The sequence below is a fragment of the Protomyctophum parallelum genome (assembly GCF_964188405.1).
Source record: "Protomyctophum parallelum genome assembly, chromosome: 1".
Taxonomy (NCBI): Eukaryota; Metazoa; Chordata; class Actinopteri; order Myctophiformes; family Myctophidae; genus Protomyctophum; species Protomyctophum parallelum.
The window spans coordinates 22,232,158-22,253,918 of record NC_139697.1 but is presented as its reverse complement, the minus strand read 5'-3'; the positions used below and the strand labels follow the sequence as shown (position 1 = coordinate 22,253,918).

General features: G+C 41.9%; 2 protein-coding genes across 3 annotated transcripts in view; one reads left to right on the top strand and one right to left on the bottom strand.

Annotated features, from left to right (window-relative positions):
• Positions 1-11,152, bottom strand: part of ctdp1 (CTD (carboxy-terminal domain, RNA polymerase II, polypeptide A) phosphatase, subunit 1) — a 117,728-nt gene extending 106,576 nt beyond the window's left edge. Inside the window, exons 1-4 of the mRNA XM_083774942.1 lie at positions 10,480-11,152; positions 7,811-7,894; positions 5,969-6,062; positions 3,442-3,570 (exon numbers count right to left, since the gene is read on the bottom strand). Of these exons, the coding sequence (XP_083631068.1) occupies positions 3,442-3,570; positions 5,969-6,062; positions 7,811-7,894; positions 10,480-10,820 (648 nt within the window). The 5' untranslated portion in view covers positions 10,821-11,152. The remainder of the gene's footprint in view (positions 1-3,441; positions 3,571-5,968; positions 6,063-7,810; positions 7,895-10,479) is intronic.
• A 657-nt stretch (positions 11,153-11,809) lies between these two features.
• On the top strand, positions 11,810-21,740 carry adck5 (aarF domain containing kinase 5). 2 transcript variants are annotated; one of them, XM_083773431.1, is made up of 15 exons: positions 11,810-12,002; positions 15,150-15,241; positions 15,375-15,524; positions 15,636-15,711; positions 15,847-16,047; positions 16,195-16,335; positions 16,975-17,088; positions 17,186-17,317; positions 17,411-17,494; positions 18,080-18,161; positions 18,364-18,442; positions 18,537-18,628; positions 18,772-19,024; positions 19,775-19,891; positions 20,297-21,740. In XM_083773431.1, the coding sequence occupies exons 1-15, from the start codon at positions 11,979-11,981 to the stop codon at positions 20,397-20,399; spliced, it is 1,740 nt and encodes a 579-aa protein (XP_083629557.1). In that variant the 5' UTR covers positions 11,810-11,978; the 3' UTR covers positions 20,400-21,740. The 2 variants fall into 2 exon arrangements, with proteins under 2 accessions (XP_083629557.1, XP_083629558.1); XM_083773432.1 differs by lacking the exons at positions 11,810-12,002; positions 15,150-15,241 and having other exon boundaries at positions 15,494-15,524; positions 15,852-16,047.
• Positions 21,741-21,761: the final 21 nt, after the last annotated feature.

The window sequence follows — 21,761 nt, the reverse complement described above, 5'->3', positions numbered from 1 at the left end:
GGACAATGATTTATTTATGTTTTGGAGCACCAAGCTTTTTGTTTGTTTATCTGCCCTTTGTCTAGTGCCTGGGTGCTGCAAAGGATGTGCATGCACTCTCCCTCTCTCCTTATTGACATCTTGTTCTTCCCCATAGTAACACTTGGCCACTGGTAAAAGAGACAAGATACAGAAAAGACAAGAACATAAGAAAGGGGCGATCCGATAGTCTGATCTGATTGGCAGAACAGTGTTTCCCAACTTTGGGTCCTGTCAACTGGAAATGTTTACTTGAAACCAACAGTTTTCCCCCCCGTCCCTTCATGTGGATATGTTCCTCTCGTCAAACTTCACGTTCCCTGTGGACCTGACGTGTGGATGTTTTATACCTGTAAGGCTTTTTTGTTTGTTTTTGCATGGGGGTCGGGGTAAAAGTGACCTTGACTAGTTCAATGAAAGGAGTCTATTAGTGGCTCTGCATCCAGGAAACCATTTTTATTTTATTAGTGTGGTTGCCTAAAGGCAAGCAGATATTGTTATTGCACTGCAAGTCGTTTAAAAACGCTCAAATTGTGCAATACTCTCTCTATTCTTCTTTTTCTTTTTTTTTATAATTTTTATCCCACGATTTTGTAACCCAGTTTTCTTTTTCACCCAGTGCCAATTATCTAATGTAATCCTGGGCGCTACACTTACTCTGCCAACCTGGGGGGGCAGCGGACTGACCTCATGCCTCCTTCTATGCATGAGGACTCGAGGCCAAGCTGCTTCTTTTCACCTGACAGAGGGTAATTTCCCCGGCCGGACGTAGCGCGTGGAAGGGACACGTTATTCCGACCAGTTCCTTTCCCCTCCATCAGGCGCCCCGGCTGGCCAGGGGGAGGTAGTTTTAGAGACCAGGATTACGGCATGTTTTTGTGGGGGTATCTACCCTAGGGGACATGGGGAGAACATGCAAACTCCACACAGAAAGGCCCTATTGTCAACCCCCGCCTCGGGTATGGGCACTGATGACGCGGAGGAGGGAACACGCCGCCAGTGCCCACAGTGTCCCCAGCGGGAATCGAACCCAGGACCTTCTAGCTGTGAGGCAACAGCACTACCAACTGTGCCACCATGCCCCCTCTATTCTTCTTTCTGATTGGCCAGCAATTTGATACTCTTCCCAAGGCTTTTGTGCACTTTGCCCTCAACTGATTGGACAGTATACGATGACAACCCAACTCAATGAAACTCTTGATGTCACACATTTGCCTATAATAGTATGGTTTCCTATTGCCATAATAAGCATGTGACTTGTCCATATACATGCATGGAATGGGACAAGAATGCAGTTTTGTGTGTTTGGTGAGCTGAGCATATTCCGTGCTCATACACAATCTACAAGCTCACAATGTGTCGATGTAGATTGGCAATTTTAACTATTCAAAAATGTTTTTCAAAATAGTAAAGAGAAAGGCAAAGTGGCCTGGGCCGTAGCTCAGCGGTCCAGGCACCTTGGCCGGTAGCCCGAGCCTGGCAGTGTGCTGCGGGTTCGACTCCCGATCCCGACGGCCTTCACTGTATGTCACTCCCCCATCTCTCTCCCCATTTCCTGTCTGTCCCTCTATAAAAAAATAAAAATATATAAAACTAGAAAAAGTGCCCTTCCGGGCACAGGTCTCCACCAGGTTATCCACAGATCCGTGCAGTTAGAGGTAAAAACACTTTTCGGCCAGTTATAGCGCCACCTTGAGGCTGAGTTGAAATTGTTCATGTGGCATTTCGTCCTCGGCCTAGTGGGAATGTGCGTGCACAATTTCACGGAAATCACGCGATGTGTTCATGATTTGCAGCATTTTGTTTGAAACTGAGCACTCCTGTGAACTTTGGAAGCCAATCTTAACCAATCAGGATGGAGTCTGATAAATCTGAAAGACACGTTTCGTTGAATGGCTCTAGAGAGACTGTGTACCAATTTGCGTGATGTTTGGACAAAATCTGTAGGTGTACTGTGCGAAAACTTGTTTTGCACAAAGCGGCCTCCTGGTGGCGCTATAACAGGCCGTTCTGGAAAGTTTGGGGCAGAGGTTCATGGTTGGCATCCAGGGAGTGTGTGTGCAAAATATGGCATCGAAAAACTTGTTTTGCACAAAGCGGCCTCCTGGTGGCGCTATAACAGGCCGTTCTGGAAAGTTTGGGGCAGAGGTTCATGGTTGGCATCCAGGGAGTGTGTGTGCAAAATATGGCATCGACCGGGTTAACGGTGGCCGAGATTAGCTGTTCACGGACACACGGACACACGGACACACGGACACACGGACACACGGACGGACGGAGTGCAAAACATACTCTCCCCACATGCCTTCGGCCTGGTGGAGACAATAAAGGCGAAAGCCGCAAAAAACCCCAAAACTAAGTAGTTTAGGGATAAGGGGTTTAGCATGGATGAAAATAGAGCCCTGAGTCTTGGCAACAAAAACTACCGGTAATTAAAGTAGAATATTATTATTATTTTGTTTATATTTCCTAAAACCTTTTATAACTTGTAAGCAACTGCAGCATGTGAGCTTGCAGGTCCACCATTTTTGGTGAAAAGATTTGGTGTACTGTAGAGGTAGAACAAAAAAGATAAAAGGAAGGAGCCTAGTATAGACCACCAGGGTTGGGTTTGAGATTATTAAAGGCAGGTTCACACTGGACCGACGATCGGCAGTCTCCAGTCGCGAGACTGTCCGCAGGAGACTCCCGTCGCTTGCCGTGATGCCGTCCCTAGCGCCTTATCGACGCGTCGGAACCTGTTGATGAAGAACCGAACATGGCACGGTTGCCGATGTTGGGACGCTATCCATGCTGTAGTGAGGGGAGTAAATTATTACACTTCTAGTTCTAGTCTGCTCGTCATGTATCAGGGCGGACTATACTGGTGTAGTGTGTGAACTAGATGCCATATTCTCAATATCAACTCTCAATTAATATATATAATACCAATCAATCAACTCTAGTCTCCAAATCAACTCCAAAACAAGACTAGCGAAGATAATGCTATCTTTGTTTGTTTTAGTGTGAAGCGCTGTGTTGCCAGATTCCGTGAAAACAAATCCAAAAGAAGCAACCAGTTTCAATACTTGAGCCCTATTACATCAGCTATTTTATTACATCAGCAAGCCCAAATAAGCCTAGACTATAAAGCAACGGGCAACTACAGTATGAATATTAAGCTATGTTACAGGACAACTAGCCCAAAGCTGCTTATAATAAGCAGACCTGGCAACACAGCAAACCAGCGCTTTCTGCAATTTGCATGGTGGAAAATAATATTTCGTCGGCAGATAGAAAATGGGCAGATAGAAAATGCAGATAGAAAATGCTAGTCTGTTGCAATATGAGAGTTTTAAGTAGTCTTTGTCTGGACAAGTTTCCTTGGTCTGGACCCTGGAGTCACCTTAAGAGTTCAGGCTGAAGCAGGATGGAGTAGATTACCTTATTGGACAGGCGCTGACAATGTTGCTCAGTGGTGTGGATGAGTGTCTGGTCCAGATCTACCATTAAGACCAGCTTCTTGTTCTTATGCAGTCTCTTCTGGTCCTCCCTGCCAAGCTCCTCTGCTTGCTGGAACGGTGAGAGTGACATGGGTCAGTAAGCATAGCTCCAATAATATGTATCTAGTACAGATCAATATTCTATAAGCCATGAGCCACGGCATAAGCCACTGTCTTATGCTTTGTTCGCACCGGCAGAAGCTGGAAAAATAAGGCACAATAAAATTATTTTGAAGCAGCTTTTCTTTCAGAAAGTGGGCATTTTCAAGGCACCCGGTCACACTCAAATCGCAGCTGTGGTGCTCTTGAGACGAGACGGAAAATAGTCAGTCTGAACAGGCGCGCCTTTTTGTAAATGTAAAATAGCAGAATAGGAGAAATAAGTCTATATTTAGTTACTTCATAACCTATTTATGGATAATTAAATAATATAATGTTGGTAAATATGCTGTTAAATAACCTAAGGAGGCGTCTGTAGCCCGACGGTTCCCCCCTTGTCTAGTATGTCTACCCACCGCTCATGCTGTTCTCATCACGGGAGAAGATCTCCTCTCCCCCACGGCCCCAGCGCAATGACCTCACCACTGACTGTGCTTCTCACTGCCAGAAATGACCTTGACGCAAACTTAATGCTGATGTGAGACTTGGGTAACATACTTTGACTTTCATTACTTAATTAATAAATAACCATTATCACCGCGGCAGCCCGGGGGGTGATGGCCAGGTCTTTTTCTCCAGTGCTCACCAATTCCTTCTTCAGCAAAACATTTCCACAAGGGGGTTGTGTGTGTTCACTGATAAGTGGGCTGTGGGCAGGGTATATATATTACCTGCTTCAACCACTGACCTCGGGGGTGGAAGAAGTGGGTATTAATCGTGGGTTGGTCACACAATGTGCATTGCAACCCATGTATTCCTGATATAAAGGTAATTATTTAATTTAAATAAATGATGCTGTTGCCCGGCGATTGTAAACAGCGGCTCGCTCTCTCTCACACACGGTCAGTCTGTGTGTTTAGCCCACTCCACAGTCAGCCTCTATTGGAAACAGCTGACGGGGCTGCTGCGGTCGGAGGTTTTCTGCTCTTGTTGAATGAGCTAAGCCCCACCTCCTCAGACCACGCTGTGCTCCGATTGGCTAGAAGCAGCTTCTAAAAGCTTTAAGATAGAACACAGATTTTAAAAGCTCTGTGAATGTTGAGTCCAGAGGGGAAATAAAGCAAGCTAGAAAAAAGAAAAAGCTTGTAATTGCAGGCTACAAATTTCAAAACTAAAATGCTAGTACGCATAAAGATAACATGGACGCTAGAAGCAGCTTTTTGCTAGCGTCCTCTGTGTGAATGGGGCGTTAGTCTTGCAACTAGCAATTATTTTCTCTGATTATTCTTTTACATTACATTACATTTTAGACTAGAGTAATCCAATGTATTTTTTGATTATTATTATTATTTTTTATATATCAATGAATCCAAACGAAATATATATATCGATAACCAATTATGCCATATTTTATGCTTTGTCATACAACTGTCACACAAGAATAATAATGAATTGCATTTTTATATCTTTTTCAAAATGCTCAAAGCGCTTTATTCATTCATTCATACATTGGGAGGTGAAGCGGCGAACAGTCGACACCAGCGTCCTCACTTCCGACATTCACACACCAATAGAGCACCGAAATCCTGACGTAACTCGCTCATCCCGACGATTCCCCTGGTTCGCGGAAGTAATTTCTCTATGGAGAATAACATGGGTTGATCTTAATATCGTCTACTATAAGCGTTGTGGTCCAAAAATAAACAAGCTGTCTCTGCGTTATTGTCAGGGAGGTCTCTCTGTATCGTTTGCAACAGTCAGTCACTCATATATGATACAGTCTGCTTCTAGCGAAAATGTAACTAATTCAGCAGCAGTAACATTAGCGTTTTCTCTCAGTCAGTTGATTCTTCATATCCATATGAGTGAAGCGGCCGGGATGACATTTTTCAAACACAGTTGTTATATGAGGCGATCTAAAATCGCCTCAATGGGGATTTCAATGCAACTAAACAAATACATGAACCTGGGGACTGACGCCCTCTACTGAAAGTGACGTCAGACTTCGGTGCTCTATGGTGGCAAGCTTACACCAACCGACTCATTGGAGGGTTCAGTGTCTTGCCCAAGGACACTTCGACATGTGGACAGGAGGAGCCGTGATTCGAACCGCCGACCCAGGGATCATTGACAATCTGCTCTACCTCCTGAGCCATAGCCGATCTACAAGCTCACAATGCCTCACATTGTGATGCGTTGAGAATGTGTAGATCTAATTTTGGAGGTTTTTAAATAAAAAATTCAAAACAAAAAAATCTAAGGTTAAAGTAACGGTAACCAATTAAATGTATAAATTCAATTAACTGTTAAACACCAATTTCCATAGCCTGGCTACTAAGCCCAGGTGTTCCTAGACTCCCATGTCTCACCTCTGAGCTGACCATCAACTCAGGGACACTGTGCACCATGGAGACCGTTGCCGTGGAGATGGGTGCCTGCTGTCTCCCATTCCTGTTCTCAAGTCTGTGAGAGAAAAAGAGTAAAGCATTTAGTGGTTTGTGTTTTCTCTGGACCTTGAACATTTATTGTGATTATGTAGAAAAGCAGCTCATTGTGAGGGCAACAACAAACATGCAGATTAAATTAGCAAGGCATGCCAGTGTTCACTGGCAGCTGGTTTGACTCAAACAGGCATGCCGTGGAAAGAATATCAACGTTGTTTATAGAGAATACCTGAGGTCCACAGCTTTTAACTGGCTGCGTATATTTCCACAATTGACATTGTTCAAAAAATGAATTCCAATGTAAGTTATTCTAACAAAATGTTGCCAGCATCCACATCAACGGGAGTCCATGTGCATTTTATCAACAGTGATTGCAGCACTCTTGAATTTATTTTCAAGCCATTACTTTGAAAAAAGAAAGGGAGGATTCCGCACTCAGATCTGTGCAAAAACAGATTATGGACCTTCGTCAGGCATGATGCCTGAGACAGATGTGCATGTATAAGTAGCAAGTAGAATATTATACATAAGCCGTGGGCCATCTAATTTAGTTTTCATAAGTGATTATGGGAAATTATTTCAGTTCTTCTGAGACATAACTGTCCCATCTCTGTAAATTCACTGGCTGTGATTAGGTCCACAAATCGTGAACCCTGTTTGAGAGGAAAGTTTAATGGAACAGTTATTGTATCATTTTCTATTATTTTACTCAATGTTTTGCTTCCATTATGTTTAATTTAAAATGTTATAACAAAAATCAAGAACTGTTGATGACAAACGTTAATAATAACTGACATTTAATTGTATGATTGCCCCCCTTACTGTACTGAAAACTAACCAAACTGTAGCTTCAAACCCGAAAACAAAACTGATCTTTTAGGGCGTTTTCACACGCAAAGTTCGCTTAGAAGGTCCGGATCAAGGACCAAGGACCAAATATTAGCATTTTGATTTTGGTCCGTTTGGACTTTGTAAAGCGTACCAAATATGTAAACAAATGACACGTGGACACGAACCAAATAGTCAAAAAAAGAAAAGAGGTCGCATCGCAGGCTTAGTCATAACTTTGCGTGGTGGCGGCGGCGCATGCTTAAAATAAACAGATCTACAAGCATGCATCGTGTACCATACTGTTACCGTACCATTCCATGTCGATAACTTGTACATCTGTTATTTTTGTGCATGTGAACCTCGTACGCTGCCATTACATTTGCGCTGCGCCTCGACATATATGTGTCTACTATTAAAATCAGACAGCTATAGCGATCCCCGTAAAAAAGACATGCTTTTAGAACTAATTATTAATGCAGCCTCACAACTGCCAACGCCCGACGGCTATTTTGGCTATCGTCCTGTATTTGGTCCTCTATAAAGTCCGAATGCATTCACACCAGTAACAAACCGCAACATGGTTCGTTACTGGTTTGGAAGCGAACAGAGTCCGGCCTTTTTTAGCGGACCATGGTTCGCTTCTTTGATCCGCACCATAGTTCGGATGCACGTTCACACCAACCGAACCAAAGGGGTAAGCGGACCATGGTTAGTTTTAAACGAACCAAACATGTCCGCCTTGTTCGGTGTGAAAGTGCCCTTAGTGTACTGTCACACCCCTACTGCAAGAAGCTCAAGCATCTACATATCACACCTGCAAAATGAGAATGGTGTGTGTGTGTGTGTGTGTGTGTGTGTGTGTGTGTGTGTGTGTGTGTGTGTGTGTGTGTGTGTGTGTGTGTGTGAGTGTGTGTGCGTGTGTGTGTGTGTACTTACTGAGTCAGATCCTGGCCACATTCAGCACACAGTCCCTTCATTACTATGGGGTGGTTGCATTCTTCTATTCTGACAATGACACCCCTAAAGAGAAGAAACACATTAGTTGACACATTAGTCTCCTACTAATACAATATTAGTGCCCCGTTGCCACTTTAGAAGCGACAACTGTGACAGCTGTGATTGAACCACGAACAGAACGTCGGAAACGAACGCAAACGAGGGTTGCGAGGTTGTGACACAGAAACATACACGTTACAATAATAATAATATGGGGGGGGGGGGGGGACACACGAAGACAGCACTTGTTTCACCTGACAAATATGACTGTCATCATTTCTTGAGAAATATGGCAAACAAACAGTTTAAAAAACATGTAACATGTTGTCCAATAGGATGATCACCAAGGGAATAAGAGCTCAAGCTATTGGTGGCAGGGGCTACAGATTTGTTCACATGTGTCTGACTGATTAGAGCTTTAACATGCAACAACATAGATAAAGCTGCTATCATGACAACAAACCCCAAAGGGACATGCTATCACCCCAGGCAGCTATTATTACTACTGTATATACCAGTGTTGCCGAAACATAGGATCCTGTTTTCATGGCTCACAACTGTAAATGTTCCCCTTTTCTACCAAAACAAATAATCTGAAATGGGATATTTGTATTGAATGAACTTTACTGAACTGTGGTTATGAGTTTCTTCCTTGTTTTGCATTTTGTTGAACAACCGGGATGCCTGAGGTGGAACTGCTAACTGTTTGATGAACTCAAGGCACATTATTTATGGGACTGGAATTGACCAAGTTTTATCTTCAAATCTCAATGTTGACAGGTATGCTCTAGCTAGCCCTAAAAAATGCTGATATTCCACACAGCATGGATTCCATATTGACACAGCTCATTCCAATGCCATTACATGGAGGGATTCATCTCCAAGGCAGTCTAATAAAAACATAACATAAACATAAATTATCAACATATTTTCAAACAAATCTGTATAATAAAATATTAATATATATGATAATGCCATGTGAATAATATTGTCAACACCACCACCACCAGTAGCTTGAAATATGGTCCTCTAGTTTCATATCCATGTGAACGTTCTGGGACAAAACGTGTATTTAGTCAAATATCTCCACTTTTTCAAGAGATGCACACGGATGTCTTTCTCTCCGGGCAAAGGGCCGGGAATGATCGATGGACTGATTTTACCAATACTTCCTGTTGTTTACCACAGATGTCATCACCAATTGACCAGGGAAACACAAAAGTTTGGGTCACACAATTGGCAAGTGGTGTGTAATTACCCAGCATCTATCGCACGGCACCTGCCAATTGTGTGACCCAAACACATTTGTGCTTCCCTGGTCAGTTGGTGATGACGTTTGTGGTGATCAGAGGAAGTTTTGATAAATGAAGTCCAGCTGTCATTCTGGGCCCCTTTGCCCGGAGAGAAAGACGTCCGTGTGCATCTCGTGAAAAAGTGGAGATAATTGACTAAATACACATTTTGTGACAGAACTTTCACATGGATATGAAACTAGAGGACCATATTTCACTCCACGTCTTTGGAATTATTGAATGGGCAAGTACAAACGGAGCATTTATCACATTTAGGACGCGCATTTTGAACCCGAACAGAAATGAAGAAGGGTGTTCTATGGCTCTGTATGTGAAATACTGTACAAACTGTATGAAACAACAAGAGCCATTCTAGGGCTAGTTCCCTCAGCACTACGCTATACTTTATACTTATACTTTAGATGGGGCGACAGTATTCTCATAAATTCTCTCATTGACCTAAACTTCTATCTGGTGAAGTAATAGTGAAATATTTGCATTACCCTGTTCTCCCCTACCGTGAATACTACATAATATAATGATGCAATGTAACATAGCTCTGTTTACTCAATGCCCCCCCCCCCCCCCCCAACTGTATATACAATACCCATTTGCAACTGTTTTATTATATTTTGACACTTGCTTTGGCAGTGTTCCACATTGTGCTGGGATTGGAACAACCTTGTCAATGACCACACACAGTGAGTACCACGGCACTGACAGTGACTGCAAAGCAAAACATTTTTCTACGTATTTTAAGTAACACTTTTACCCAGAAAACAGGTGTAGTTTGCTGTCAAAGTCGACTGGTTATCTAATAACACAGCAGGGCTGAATGCTGTTAAACAAACAAAAAAAGGAATTACGACTGAATTCTGCGACAGCGCAGAATTTTACACTACAAGGCAGCTCGCAGGCACAAAGTGTAAAGTAAAAGCTGTGAGTGTAAAACACATGAGGATGAGAGAGGCGAGAGCGCCCATCATCATTGACTCCTGCCTGCCTGTCACCGTCACCATCACATCGCTGTTAACTCTGTGTATGTTCCGACCGAGTCAACACACGGGGCAGCATGGTTTCGTAAACGTTCGCTTGTCAAAAAGAGCAGCCCAGCTTGTACATGTTGATGTTGACGCCGTCGCACACTACGCAATATGAGCGAGGCTTTAGCGAAGCGGCTAATAGCATCGTTAGCTCGCTAACATGCTAACGTGTTATGTTGCTGCGAATGTTGTTGTTGCCTGAAACCGTAAACGACAAGACCGTGTGTGGGTACGAGGCGAGCGGGTGGGGACGGCACCGGGTCCGCTCACTCACCCAGCGGGTATGACTTGTCCGGGTTGACAGCACAGCTCCTTCACCACTCCGGCACGGTCCGACTTCAGCTTCTTTTCGGACGGCGGCAGCCTGTTTGAATGATCCGCCGCCGGGGCCTCCCTCTCCACCGGGGATATGGGGACGCATAGCGCCAGCACGGAGTCCACATTCACCTGAGACCCGGGCTTGACTTTCCACTCCACCAGCCGCAGAGGGAGACCCGAGGCCGGCGAGCAAACATCCCCCACCTGCTGCTGCCACTGCTGCACCGCGGGGCCTCCCTCCTCCACCGGGCTACCACCACCACCGCCACCACCACCAGAATCTGCAGGATCCTCCATCTGGTGGTTCTCTCTTCAGAATCCCTTAACCGTCAACTTTCCGTTAATAAAACATAGGTTATTTCCCTTCCCTTCCAGGTCGTGCCGGTCGTTAAGAAAAAGAGAATATGGTGTGCTTTTATATGTATTTATGTTTGCCTCTGTGTGATGAGGTATAAATGCCAAAACGTGCTGCTTTGCTTGTGGAGAGCAGAGTGATCAATGCAACACACACAGGTTCGCTCTTCCCGCCCGTAAACAGGAAAGAGACTGCGTGCGACACGGTCGTACGACGACATCCGGTGCGCTGTGACGATGATGATGATGATGATGTTGTAAGTGATGAAATATTAGCCTACTCATGGATTGCATAATTAATTGAAAAACATGCTGACAATGTATTTTGGAAAGAATAATGACAGGTTGAAATATTTCAAATATTTTAGTAGTAATGGTAGATGATAAAATATTAACATATTACATTTGTGTGTGTGTGTGTGTGTGTGTGTGTGTGTGTGTGTGTGTGTGTGTGTGTGCGCGCGCGTGCGCGTGCGTGTCACGCGCGTGTGTGTGAGTGTGAGAGAGAGATTTTGAAAGGTTATCCCATATCCCAACACCAATGCTGTAACTTTCCCCCTTTTTATTTTTAATTATTATTTTATTTTAACTTGAATTACTCTTTTCGATGAGCACTCTTGATATTATGGGACCCAACATTGACCCAATTTATTATTCTACTCTGCGCGCACTAGTGTCCATATTTGTAATACATCCCACCTACACAGATACTGTTGTAATAGTCAGTCAGTGTCGTATCCTAATATCAGAGTATATATACCTTGACATAACAGATCTGCTGATCATCTGCATGCTAACAACGCGTCGCATCGCTACTGAACGCGATGCGTTGCTAGCTTGTAGATCTGTTCATTTTTTGGCCGATAACAATCTCGCGATGTTGCGTCACAGTCGAATACAACCAATAGCAGGCCGTCTGGTTATCGCGAGAATATAATGATGTATGGTAGCAGCAGCAGGAGAGATGGGGGTAATCATAATTTGTGCTATTAGTTAGTAGCAACAGGGAGGCATAAGTCCAAGGTTACAATAGAAATAGGAGGAATATTCTGGTTTATTATTTTTCTTGAACAGGAAGTGTGGGAGTGGGACGCCGGCACCATGACGGGGGAGACCTTCAAAGTGGTAAATCCATAGTTGTGAATGTTTTGTTTTGAATTGTCATGTTAGCAACGACTGCAGTCATGAGATTAAATTGTTTAACTTTATATAAATGTTAATACACATGACATCCCAGTGGCTCCTTATGTATTTGTATTGCTCTGCAGCATTTACCAGACACTTATGTTTTATCCGGACAGAACGACAAAGTATAGAACAGAGTTCATGTCATGACATGAAGTCATGAAGTTGAACCCATATCTTCTGGTCAGATAAATAGATAGCCTTGAGGCTTGATACGAGACTCATATCGATGACCATCTTGATCCAAGGCTAGCCCAACATTAATTATCGTAGAGGTTTTTTTCGATTCTGACGATTCTGAATCGAAAGAAACCTCTACGAGAATCAAAAAAATTGGGCTAATCCAAGGCTAATACATAGAGTGCAAAGGAAACACTTTCACCTTCTGAATTGAGACAGTAATTGACATGCTTCAACGAAAGTATGGTACTTATACTAGGTATAAACATCCAACCTAGTGTCTGTCTAACATTCTACCTAAATAACAGCATTTGCTGTAAAGCATATAAAAATGCAATTCATTATAAATAATATAGCCTATGTGAACAACAGAACAAGTACAGACACCTTCATACAATCTTTCAAAATGGGAAACAATAAATGCTAGAAGTAGGAATTAAAGGAGAATTCCATACTAAAAGGCTTTCTTACCTTTCTTTGTAGTTGTTACATCCCCATTCCCCACCAAGAGGTCCAGGTGTTATTTTGTGCAAAAGCTCCTTATTGGCTATTTCCCCTACCATAAGCCCTAAATGAATTGCATTGAATTGAATGGGATGTATGGGGTGTTGTGCTAATAAGCTTATTTCCATCGCTCAAAATAATATATTTTTTGTATATATCCTCTCTTCATAATGTAAATAATAACCCAAGCGGCACACTTTACTACTTATTTAGATGGAAATAAGCAAATTAGCACAACACCCCATACATCCCATTCAATTCAATGCAATTAATTTAGGGCTTATGGTAGGGGAAATAGCCAATAAGGAGCTTTTGCACAAAATAACACCTGGACCTCTTTGATGGGGACGTAACAACTACAAAGAAAGGTAAGAAAGCCTTTTAGTATGGAATTCTCCTTTAAGAGTATGAGAAGAGGTTCGGTTTCAGACTGGATGATGGGGAGACGTTTTCAGCCATGTTGTGATTGTGATGTGCATTGAATCAATCTGCAGTTTGACACTTTCAAAGGGAAATTGAAAACTTTTTGTTGTTTTTTCAATGTCGCAGGAGATCAGATGAAACGAGGCAAAATAGGTGTTGGTAATATTCCGTGGTCATACTATCCTTTTCCAAGTGTTCATCATTGTGAAGTGAGCTGCTTTGAAAAATCCACTACGGTCGGTCAGGTCCCTGACATTAGGGCTAATGTTATCTGTACATCAATTTGTCAGTGGTGAAAACATTGTGTCCTCAGATGCAGACAGTCAATGAAAACAACAAAGTATCTTGGCTGGAGATAGTGGCCTTGATGGGGCATCCCACCATGCACGTGCACGCACACACACACACACACACACACACACACACACACATACTGTCATGAATTATGACCATAACCGCTTGACCCAGTACATACATGTGGCGAATCACTCAAACATAAGCATAATTGATACCCGCCGTGATACGATGACCATCAACTACTTTATCAGACAGACTGACGTCTGTGCACAATGATGAATGAATAGTTTATTTAGACCTTTTCCTTTTTCAGAGAGACATTACAAATTAAACAGTTATTTTAAGGTGATCGAAAAGGCATAGGCGGAAGCTTTTAGCTTATTAGTGTCCCTATCCTTATCACAATATATTCCAAAATACTAATGATACGAGATGCATGTTCTATTTACATCCATTCTGTTCTTGTCCTTGTCTCATATCTGCTGGTGACGTCACATGCCCAATACTAGTGTATATATTATCTATGTGTGTATTAAACTTCAGAACTTGTGTGATACTGCCTGGTGTCATCTTGTTCTGCGTGCACACAACTCAACAAAGCATCACTCGCCACCGTTAGTTAGATTGTGGCAGTTCACCGTGCCCAGGGATAAATTAGGGACAAATTAGCCATTGGGCCAGTGGGGCCGTGGCCCAGGGGCCCTTGACTCTCAGGGGCCCTTCGGGGAAATTGGGCTGCGCAGTACTGGGTTTGACACCCTGAAAAGGGCTCCTGGGGCCCTTCATTGGCCATTGATTTAGTTCAGAGGTTTTCAACTGGTGGTCCGTGGACCACTGGTGGTCCGTGAAGGTATTGCATGTGGTCCCTGGCCATGCATTTAGTATGTTTTTTATTGACCACTAGTTGGGAAACAAACTAGTTCATTAAGTGACCTGGTGATGTATGATGACATCAATGTCAGTTACTGGGAAGTCGGATGTCAAGAACTTCCACAGAAAGGGAGTTTCAATTTCAAGGGAAAGTGAACCGGATTGACTGGTTGAGTCTATTAGGAAATGTCAAATGTGCCCTATCTATGAGTTTAATATGGAAGGTTAAGAGAACAGAGTAAGGGCAACCATGCAAAGGAATAGCTCCGGACGACTAGCATATATTAAATTACTGAGGCTTGATTTAATTCACCTCAAATTAACAAATTTGATATTAATTTTAATATCCCCTCACTCAACTCAACAGTGGTCCCCAGGTTGATTCTTAGCCAGGGTGGTGGTCCCCAGGTTGATTATTAGTCAGCGTGGTGGTCCCTGGTTCATAATCAGTTGAAAACCCCTAATTTTTGTCAAATGTAGGTCAAAAACATGATAAAAACACAAAAATGTTGCTTGCACGTGCGCTATGGGGGTTAATCCTTCCCTGTCCGTGCCACTGACACTGAATTGAACTCTGAATTATTGAGACTCTTATTTGGCCACGTGGTTGGTCGCAACCAAAAAAAAACAATAGTTCTCAATGTTATATGTTGTTTAAAATGGGTTGCCCCTGCCCCTCTCATGTGTTTGTGAGCTAGGCATCAGTGACCCAAAGAAACTTTTAAATTCTTGGACTGATAACTAATAACAACATTAGCTAGGACCTCTACTGTAAATAAACAACAAACAACTATCTGTATGTCTCTCTTCTAGTCAAGGCTGTGTCTACGACACATGGCCCTGCTCCACAGATGTCAACACCCAGGAACACTGAACCCACTCACCAGAACCTTCAGTTCTTTGAGGTTTGTTAACTACTGAGTCTCCATCCTAGAACATAGTTCAATTCTAGACAATTCTAACTTGCCGTGCGGTCTTCTTACATGATGGTCAATAGGCTATACCTTATAGTAAATTGACATTTTCTTTTTCTCTCAGGGAGGGGAAGAGCAGAGGACTGATGAAAAAGATGTTTCTCGCAGTTCTTGCTGGTGTGCCTTCGCTGTACGGCATCCAGTACGCCATGTCAGAAACTCGTGAGCGGAGGAAAATGAAGATTGAGATTGAGGGAAGTGGTCGGTTCTTAAGGTGGGTGGATCACCAACAGTCATCGTTCCCCAATGTCATCGAATGCCATGGATTTGCTGTGGGGAATCCATGCTTCTGCTTAAGTGATGTCAAGCCTTCTTGTGTCCTCAGATCTGTGCGCATTGGTCTCTGTATCTCATTTGATTACTGGTGGACGACCAACATGACATTACGTGGGCTAGATGAGGTAAGCTTGTCACCTAAAAAGACCTTTTAAAAAAAGAGAGAATATATCATAAAAGTATTTCCCATGTGTGACGACATATCTCTGCTATTATTCTTAAATACTATGTTGTATTGTACATGTGTCCTCCCCTGCCAGAGCAGCCAACCCTATTTGGATGCAATGTCGGCTTGCCACCAGAGGGCAGCAGACAAAATGGTATATGGAGCTGTGAAAAATGGTGGAATATACATCAAACTTGGACAAGGCCTGTGCTCCTTCAACCACCTCTTGCCCCCTGAATACATTCGCACCATACAGGTTTTAGAGGACAAGGCCTTGGACAGGAGATACAAAGAGGTAAGAACTAACCGGAAACAGAATCCAAATTAGCACAGTCAAATCGATTAATATTCAAACTGCAGTGAGTCATACACCCAGTCACCCACATATAAACCTAGACTAAAGGTTTTAATGTCATGTTATATATTTTATTTTGTTTAAAAGGTGGACGCTCTCTTCCAAGAAGATTTCAATAAAACCCCCCAACAGATATTCAAGAAGTTTGACAACGATCCCATAGCAGCTGCCAGCTTAGCCCAGGTTCATAAAGCAGAGTTGTTGGATGGAACTATTGTTGCTGTGAAGGTAAGTGCTGCCCAGATGGAGCACAAACTCACGTTTGGAAGTACGACATACCTTTCCCACACACTTTCATGTGTGAATAGACGTTCTAAAAGCTCACAGTGCATTATAGCTTGTGCATCGGCTATTTCTGGCAGATAAGAAAACAGGCTTTACCATAAATTGTAAATGCTTTATCTATTTTCTCATCCCACACCTTTTAGCTGGTACTTTTGTTTTGTACAGCACTATGGACCATTAAAATCTGTGTATCTTCCGTTCAATCCGGAAATACAAAATACTACCGGTAGTCATATTGCGTCAGTTGTTAGGCTGCATTTACAGAATTAATGTGGGAATATACAGCTTTGGTTTATATTCCCACATCAATGTGATGAATGTCCAACCTCAGTTTGGACATTCCTTTTGTTTAGTATCTTAGTGTTTAGTATTTAGTGTATGAGCATTTAGCTATACTCACTGTCTGTCACTATCTCCTCTTATGGGCCTGATTAAAATAACTAGCCTATTAGTTTGGACTGTTGGACAATACCGTAAACAATTCCCATCTTGTATATTAATAAAACATAGATTCTGACTAATGTATGTTATTACATTTTAGGTACTTTGTATCTTTTGTAAAGGTGCTCTCTTTTCTTGAAGGTACAATACATTGATCTCAGGGATCGGTTTGAGGGAGATATTAGCACATTGGAATATCTCCTCGACATTGTAGAGTTCATGCACCCCAGCTTTGGATTTCGATGGGTCCTCAAGGTCTGAGCATCCCGGCATTATATATTATATTTTGCGTACTCTTAATATATACATTTGATATTATGTGTAATACTGGTGATTATTCTAATTGCTATAGGACTTGAAGGGGACTCTGGCTCAAGAGTTGGACTTTGAAAACGAGGCCAGAAACTCTGAGAGGTGCGCAGAGGAACTTAAACACTTCAAATTCGTCGTCATACCTAAAGTCTTCTGGGAACAAACCAGTAAGGTGAGATTACTCTGCATGGTTGTGGTCTCGCGGATGCCTTCTTTTCGCTACCTGATTGTCACTAAAGCTTGTTTCTTTTGCCCCAATTCAAAGAGAGTAATGACAGCCGAGTTCTGTGAAGGGTGCAAGATCAACAACGTAGCAGAGATTAAACGACAAGGACTGAGTTTGAAAGACGTAAGTGATGTGATAACGGGATGATATAATGTAGTAGCCAATGATAACTCTGCCGTTATAAGAAAGGGATAATGTATGGCTAGATGGTCATTGTTGATAGATGATCTATCAACAACCACCGCTTATTACACAGCTACTTAATACATATAAGTTAATAAATGTACCCAAAAGTGACAACAAAACGAAGAGTTTCCTTGCTTACGGTAGTAAAGTATTCCAAGTTGGCTCCGCTGAGCGCAACAAGAGTGTTGATCGAATGCAATACATTTCCGGGTACTGTATTGTCTATTTCTCGCTTCAAATGTTTTCAAAAACATTCTTGAGAGCAATGTTTAGCTCTAAATGAAATTGTGTGTTTGTTTACATGGCTGTCATGTTGGATACAGCATAAAATCCAAGCAGTGCAAGCAGGTGCTCCGAGGCTTTGATTAGACATCGGTTTGTTATAGAGCAGAGCGGTCTGTTATCAAGAAATAACATGTCCATTTGTACATTCAGAGTTATAGGGGTCCGTGGTCTAATCTGGATACCAACCTGAGGGTCCTTCTATCACTGTTCTATCATTTATATGTGCCTTACTTTCAGGCTGCTGATAAACTGATCCGGACGTTTTCAGAGCAGATATTTAACACTGGCTTCATTCATGCTGATCCTCACCCTGGCAATGGTGAGTGCAATTGTGTGTGTGTCTGTTATCATTACATAAAAGTGGATACGGTATACAACATTTTCATTTGCCTCCCAAAAAGTTTGGAACGATCAATCCTATTGGATTATTGATCTATAAAATATTCCAATAGGATTTGTTTCAAATTCGAAGGAGTTTTTTTAATGGGATTATGACCATATAACTAACACAGAAGTTACAGTTCTAGTGAGGCGTGGCCCTGATAACAAGGCAGAGTTGGTACTACTGGACCATGGCTTGTATGAATATCTCAGTCAAACGTGAGTTTGTTTATATTTTGTGTTAAAATACTGAATTGCTTTAAAACTCTAGTATCGGCTCCAATACAGTACATAATATCTATTGAACTTCCAGTGACAGAGTGGCTCTTTGTGAACTGTGGAGGTCTATAGTTCTGCGAGATGAAGCAGCCATGCAGAAGTTCTCCAGTGCCCTTGGGGTCAAAGGTAAGGGCTGTTAAATGTGTTCATGTGTTATGTAAATTATTTAAAATTTGCTTTAATGCATTTCATGTCCATTCATCTCAACCGCTTATAAAACAACTATCAATGATTTACCATTAATGAAATTTGTTGCGTATGCCCTGCAGAGTACTTGCTCTTCTGTGAGATGCTGCTACAGCGACCAATCAACATGCGAGAGCTGGGTCTCTCCAACATTCTGAGTAGAGAGGAGACGACCTACATGCGAGACATGGCCGTGCATCGCTTTGACAGCATCATGAAGGTGCTGAAAGCGATGCCCCGACCCATGCTCCTTGTCTTCCGCAACCTCAACACAGTCCGCAGCATCAACATCAGTCTGGGAGCACCGGTGGACCGCTACTTTTTAATGGCTAAGAGGTTAGTGCAAGAAGACTTGTCGTGTTTTCAGAACTTCAGAACATCTGAAGACAGACTGGGATCAATTTGCTTTGCCGGTTTCAGCATGTTTCTTTAATTACTTGACTGCTTTGTTTTGCATGTCCATGGTTGCCTCTGAAATCACATACTAATGTACTATATACTAAACCGCATGCTATTTTCAATATACTATTGTATTCGAGTGCCTAAATAGTTGCTCCTTCTGGGAACGGAATGTTAGCGAAGTACCCCATCTTTTGACAAAGCAGAGGTACTACACATAGATATGCTTTGACTCAAGTACTGGGTTTGAGTACTTCTTCCACCACTTGAATTTAGTATGCATCGCATGTACTATTTAATAGCTTCTAAGCTCTGACACATATTAAAAGTCTCTCATACTAATTTGGCATACTAAAATAGTACGTTCGTGATGATTTCATGTTTTTTATTCTAACTTGTAAAGACTAGGCTACTTGATTCTGCATCTGTGTGGGGGTACAATAACGAATACTGGACAACTCACCCCGGTGCGTGCCCGTCAGACTATCCACTGTGGTACTGGGGAAAGCCTGGTGAAGTGAGCTTATCAGAACCAGGATCAGGAAATGCAAGGATTCGTCACAACCACAGAAACAATAGTAACAGAGCTTAGCATTTACTGGTGTTTTCTGTCTACAGTTCTAACCGTTAATAATAATGTGCAGTTATAGTATCCTCATCTGTTCCTGAATGTTATTTTATCTGTAGTGCTGTGCGGAGCGTGGGGAAGCTCCAGGCAGATGGTCCAGGGATATTGTGCAACTTCAGGGCGTTCCGCTGGATGTGTTCTAGCTGGCAGAGCCTCAAGTTCGAGTTTGCTCTGAGGTAAGGAGCAGTGCAGTTTGACATTAATTTAGGGCTGCAACCTGACCTGCAACTATGGATTATTTTCTTAGCGATCATGTTCTCCTTACATTTTGATTAATCGAACAATCAAAAAGCATGTTTGTTTATATATTTTTATTAATTTCAATGAATTTATTAACCAGTGTTATTTCATACTTAAGTTTCGCGACAAACAAGATTGGCTATGGAAATCCGATCTTTTTAAAATAATTTTCAATCGACTGTTGCACCCCAATTCATTTATTCATGTACATGTCCGCTGAAAATCCTCATGCCTGCAGCAATTGGAAGAGTCTGTAATTATTCGATTGCTCCACAGATCAGAGATGGCTATGATGAGTCTGACCCGAACCTTTGTCATGTAATTATTCGATTGCTCCACAGATCAGAGATGGCTATGATGAGTCTGACCCGAACCTTTGTCAACGTGCTGTCTTACTTCGGTCTCATATCTCTGGATGCTGAGATGTACGAGTATCTGAGATAAAGAACAACATGCCCTCCAAAAGGACCAGAGAATGCAGACCTGCCTCAAGCACAAGATCAGTGCAACGTGGACAGTTCTGTGTGAGAGGAGAAGAGATTCCACTACTGAATCAATCTCACATGCTGCTAGTAACTACGTTACTTAAGTTTCCGACTTTGACGCCAAATCGTATCTGCGACTGTGGTAACAGGAACTTGGTCTTTGAAGTGGATATACTTCAGTTACACATAACGTTTCAACCTTAATCAATTCCATTTTAGAATGGTATACCATACCTATTTTAAAATGTTTTTTTTAAATATTTTTAGAATGGTAAAACCACACCTATTTAACATTTTACTTTATTTACAATATTATATATTTGTGATTTTAAAGGAGTTGCTGCTGCTGTAATGTGTATGGCAATTTCTTAACAATTCGTTTTCAACTGAAGTTTATCCATTTTCAAAACCTTGGTGCCTCTGGAAGACAATTTTCATTGTCTCCAGACATTGATCCTAATTTAGTTAGCATATGATCTTGCTTAATGCAAGGATTTTAGCTACTCAGAAGTTCAGTAGTAAATGATTGGAAAAATTGCAGATCTACAAGCTCACAATGCATCGCAGGCAGCATGACGTGAGCTTGTAAATCTATTTTCGGTACAAGACAGTGTTCAACCATTGAGTATAAATCAGGCTTTAGGAGCATCCCGTTCCATTTATTGTCCGACAGGTCTTGTCATGTAGAAGTAATATTTCAATTTATCAGTCCTGCTCTTTTCATTTGAATTGGTGTATTTTATTATTTTAAATATTAATCTATCAACAGTGATGCTATTTCTGCAGTTGTAATGATTTTGGTCGGTATCACATACAACCTAGGAATTGGAATGCATGTAATAACCTTTTAGAAATAAAACGACAATTATTAGGTGGTGGCTCCATTACCCATGTTCTACAAGAAACAATCTTTGATTTTTGCGGTTGTGTAAATAATTTATGTCATTGGCTTACCACTCTTGCAATCTGAGAATCTCAATTAGATGTTTACTGAATGCTTTCATCCTCCCTGGAGTATAATGCCCAACGCTTTGAATGACCTTTGCTCTAGCGCCACTCAAGACAATGTCTCAAGTAAATATACCTTCTAATCGAATAGGCAGTTTTTCCCTTTTTATTTATTGTGTTTTACCGTTTACCTTTTTGTTAATTGTGGGTTTGATACTGCATAAATGTCAATGCTGCTATTCAAGTATTAGTACCCAACTAGTCAGCTTAATTTCCCTTCCAACAGCCGAGTTAACACGTTCAGAAAATACGCCACAAGCATATTTTTTATATATAATTTTAAGTATGTTAAATAAAGTTTTCTACCTCAAAT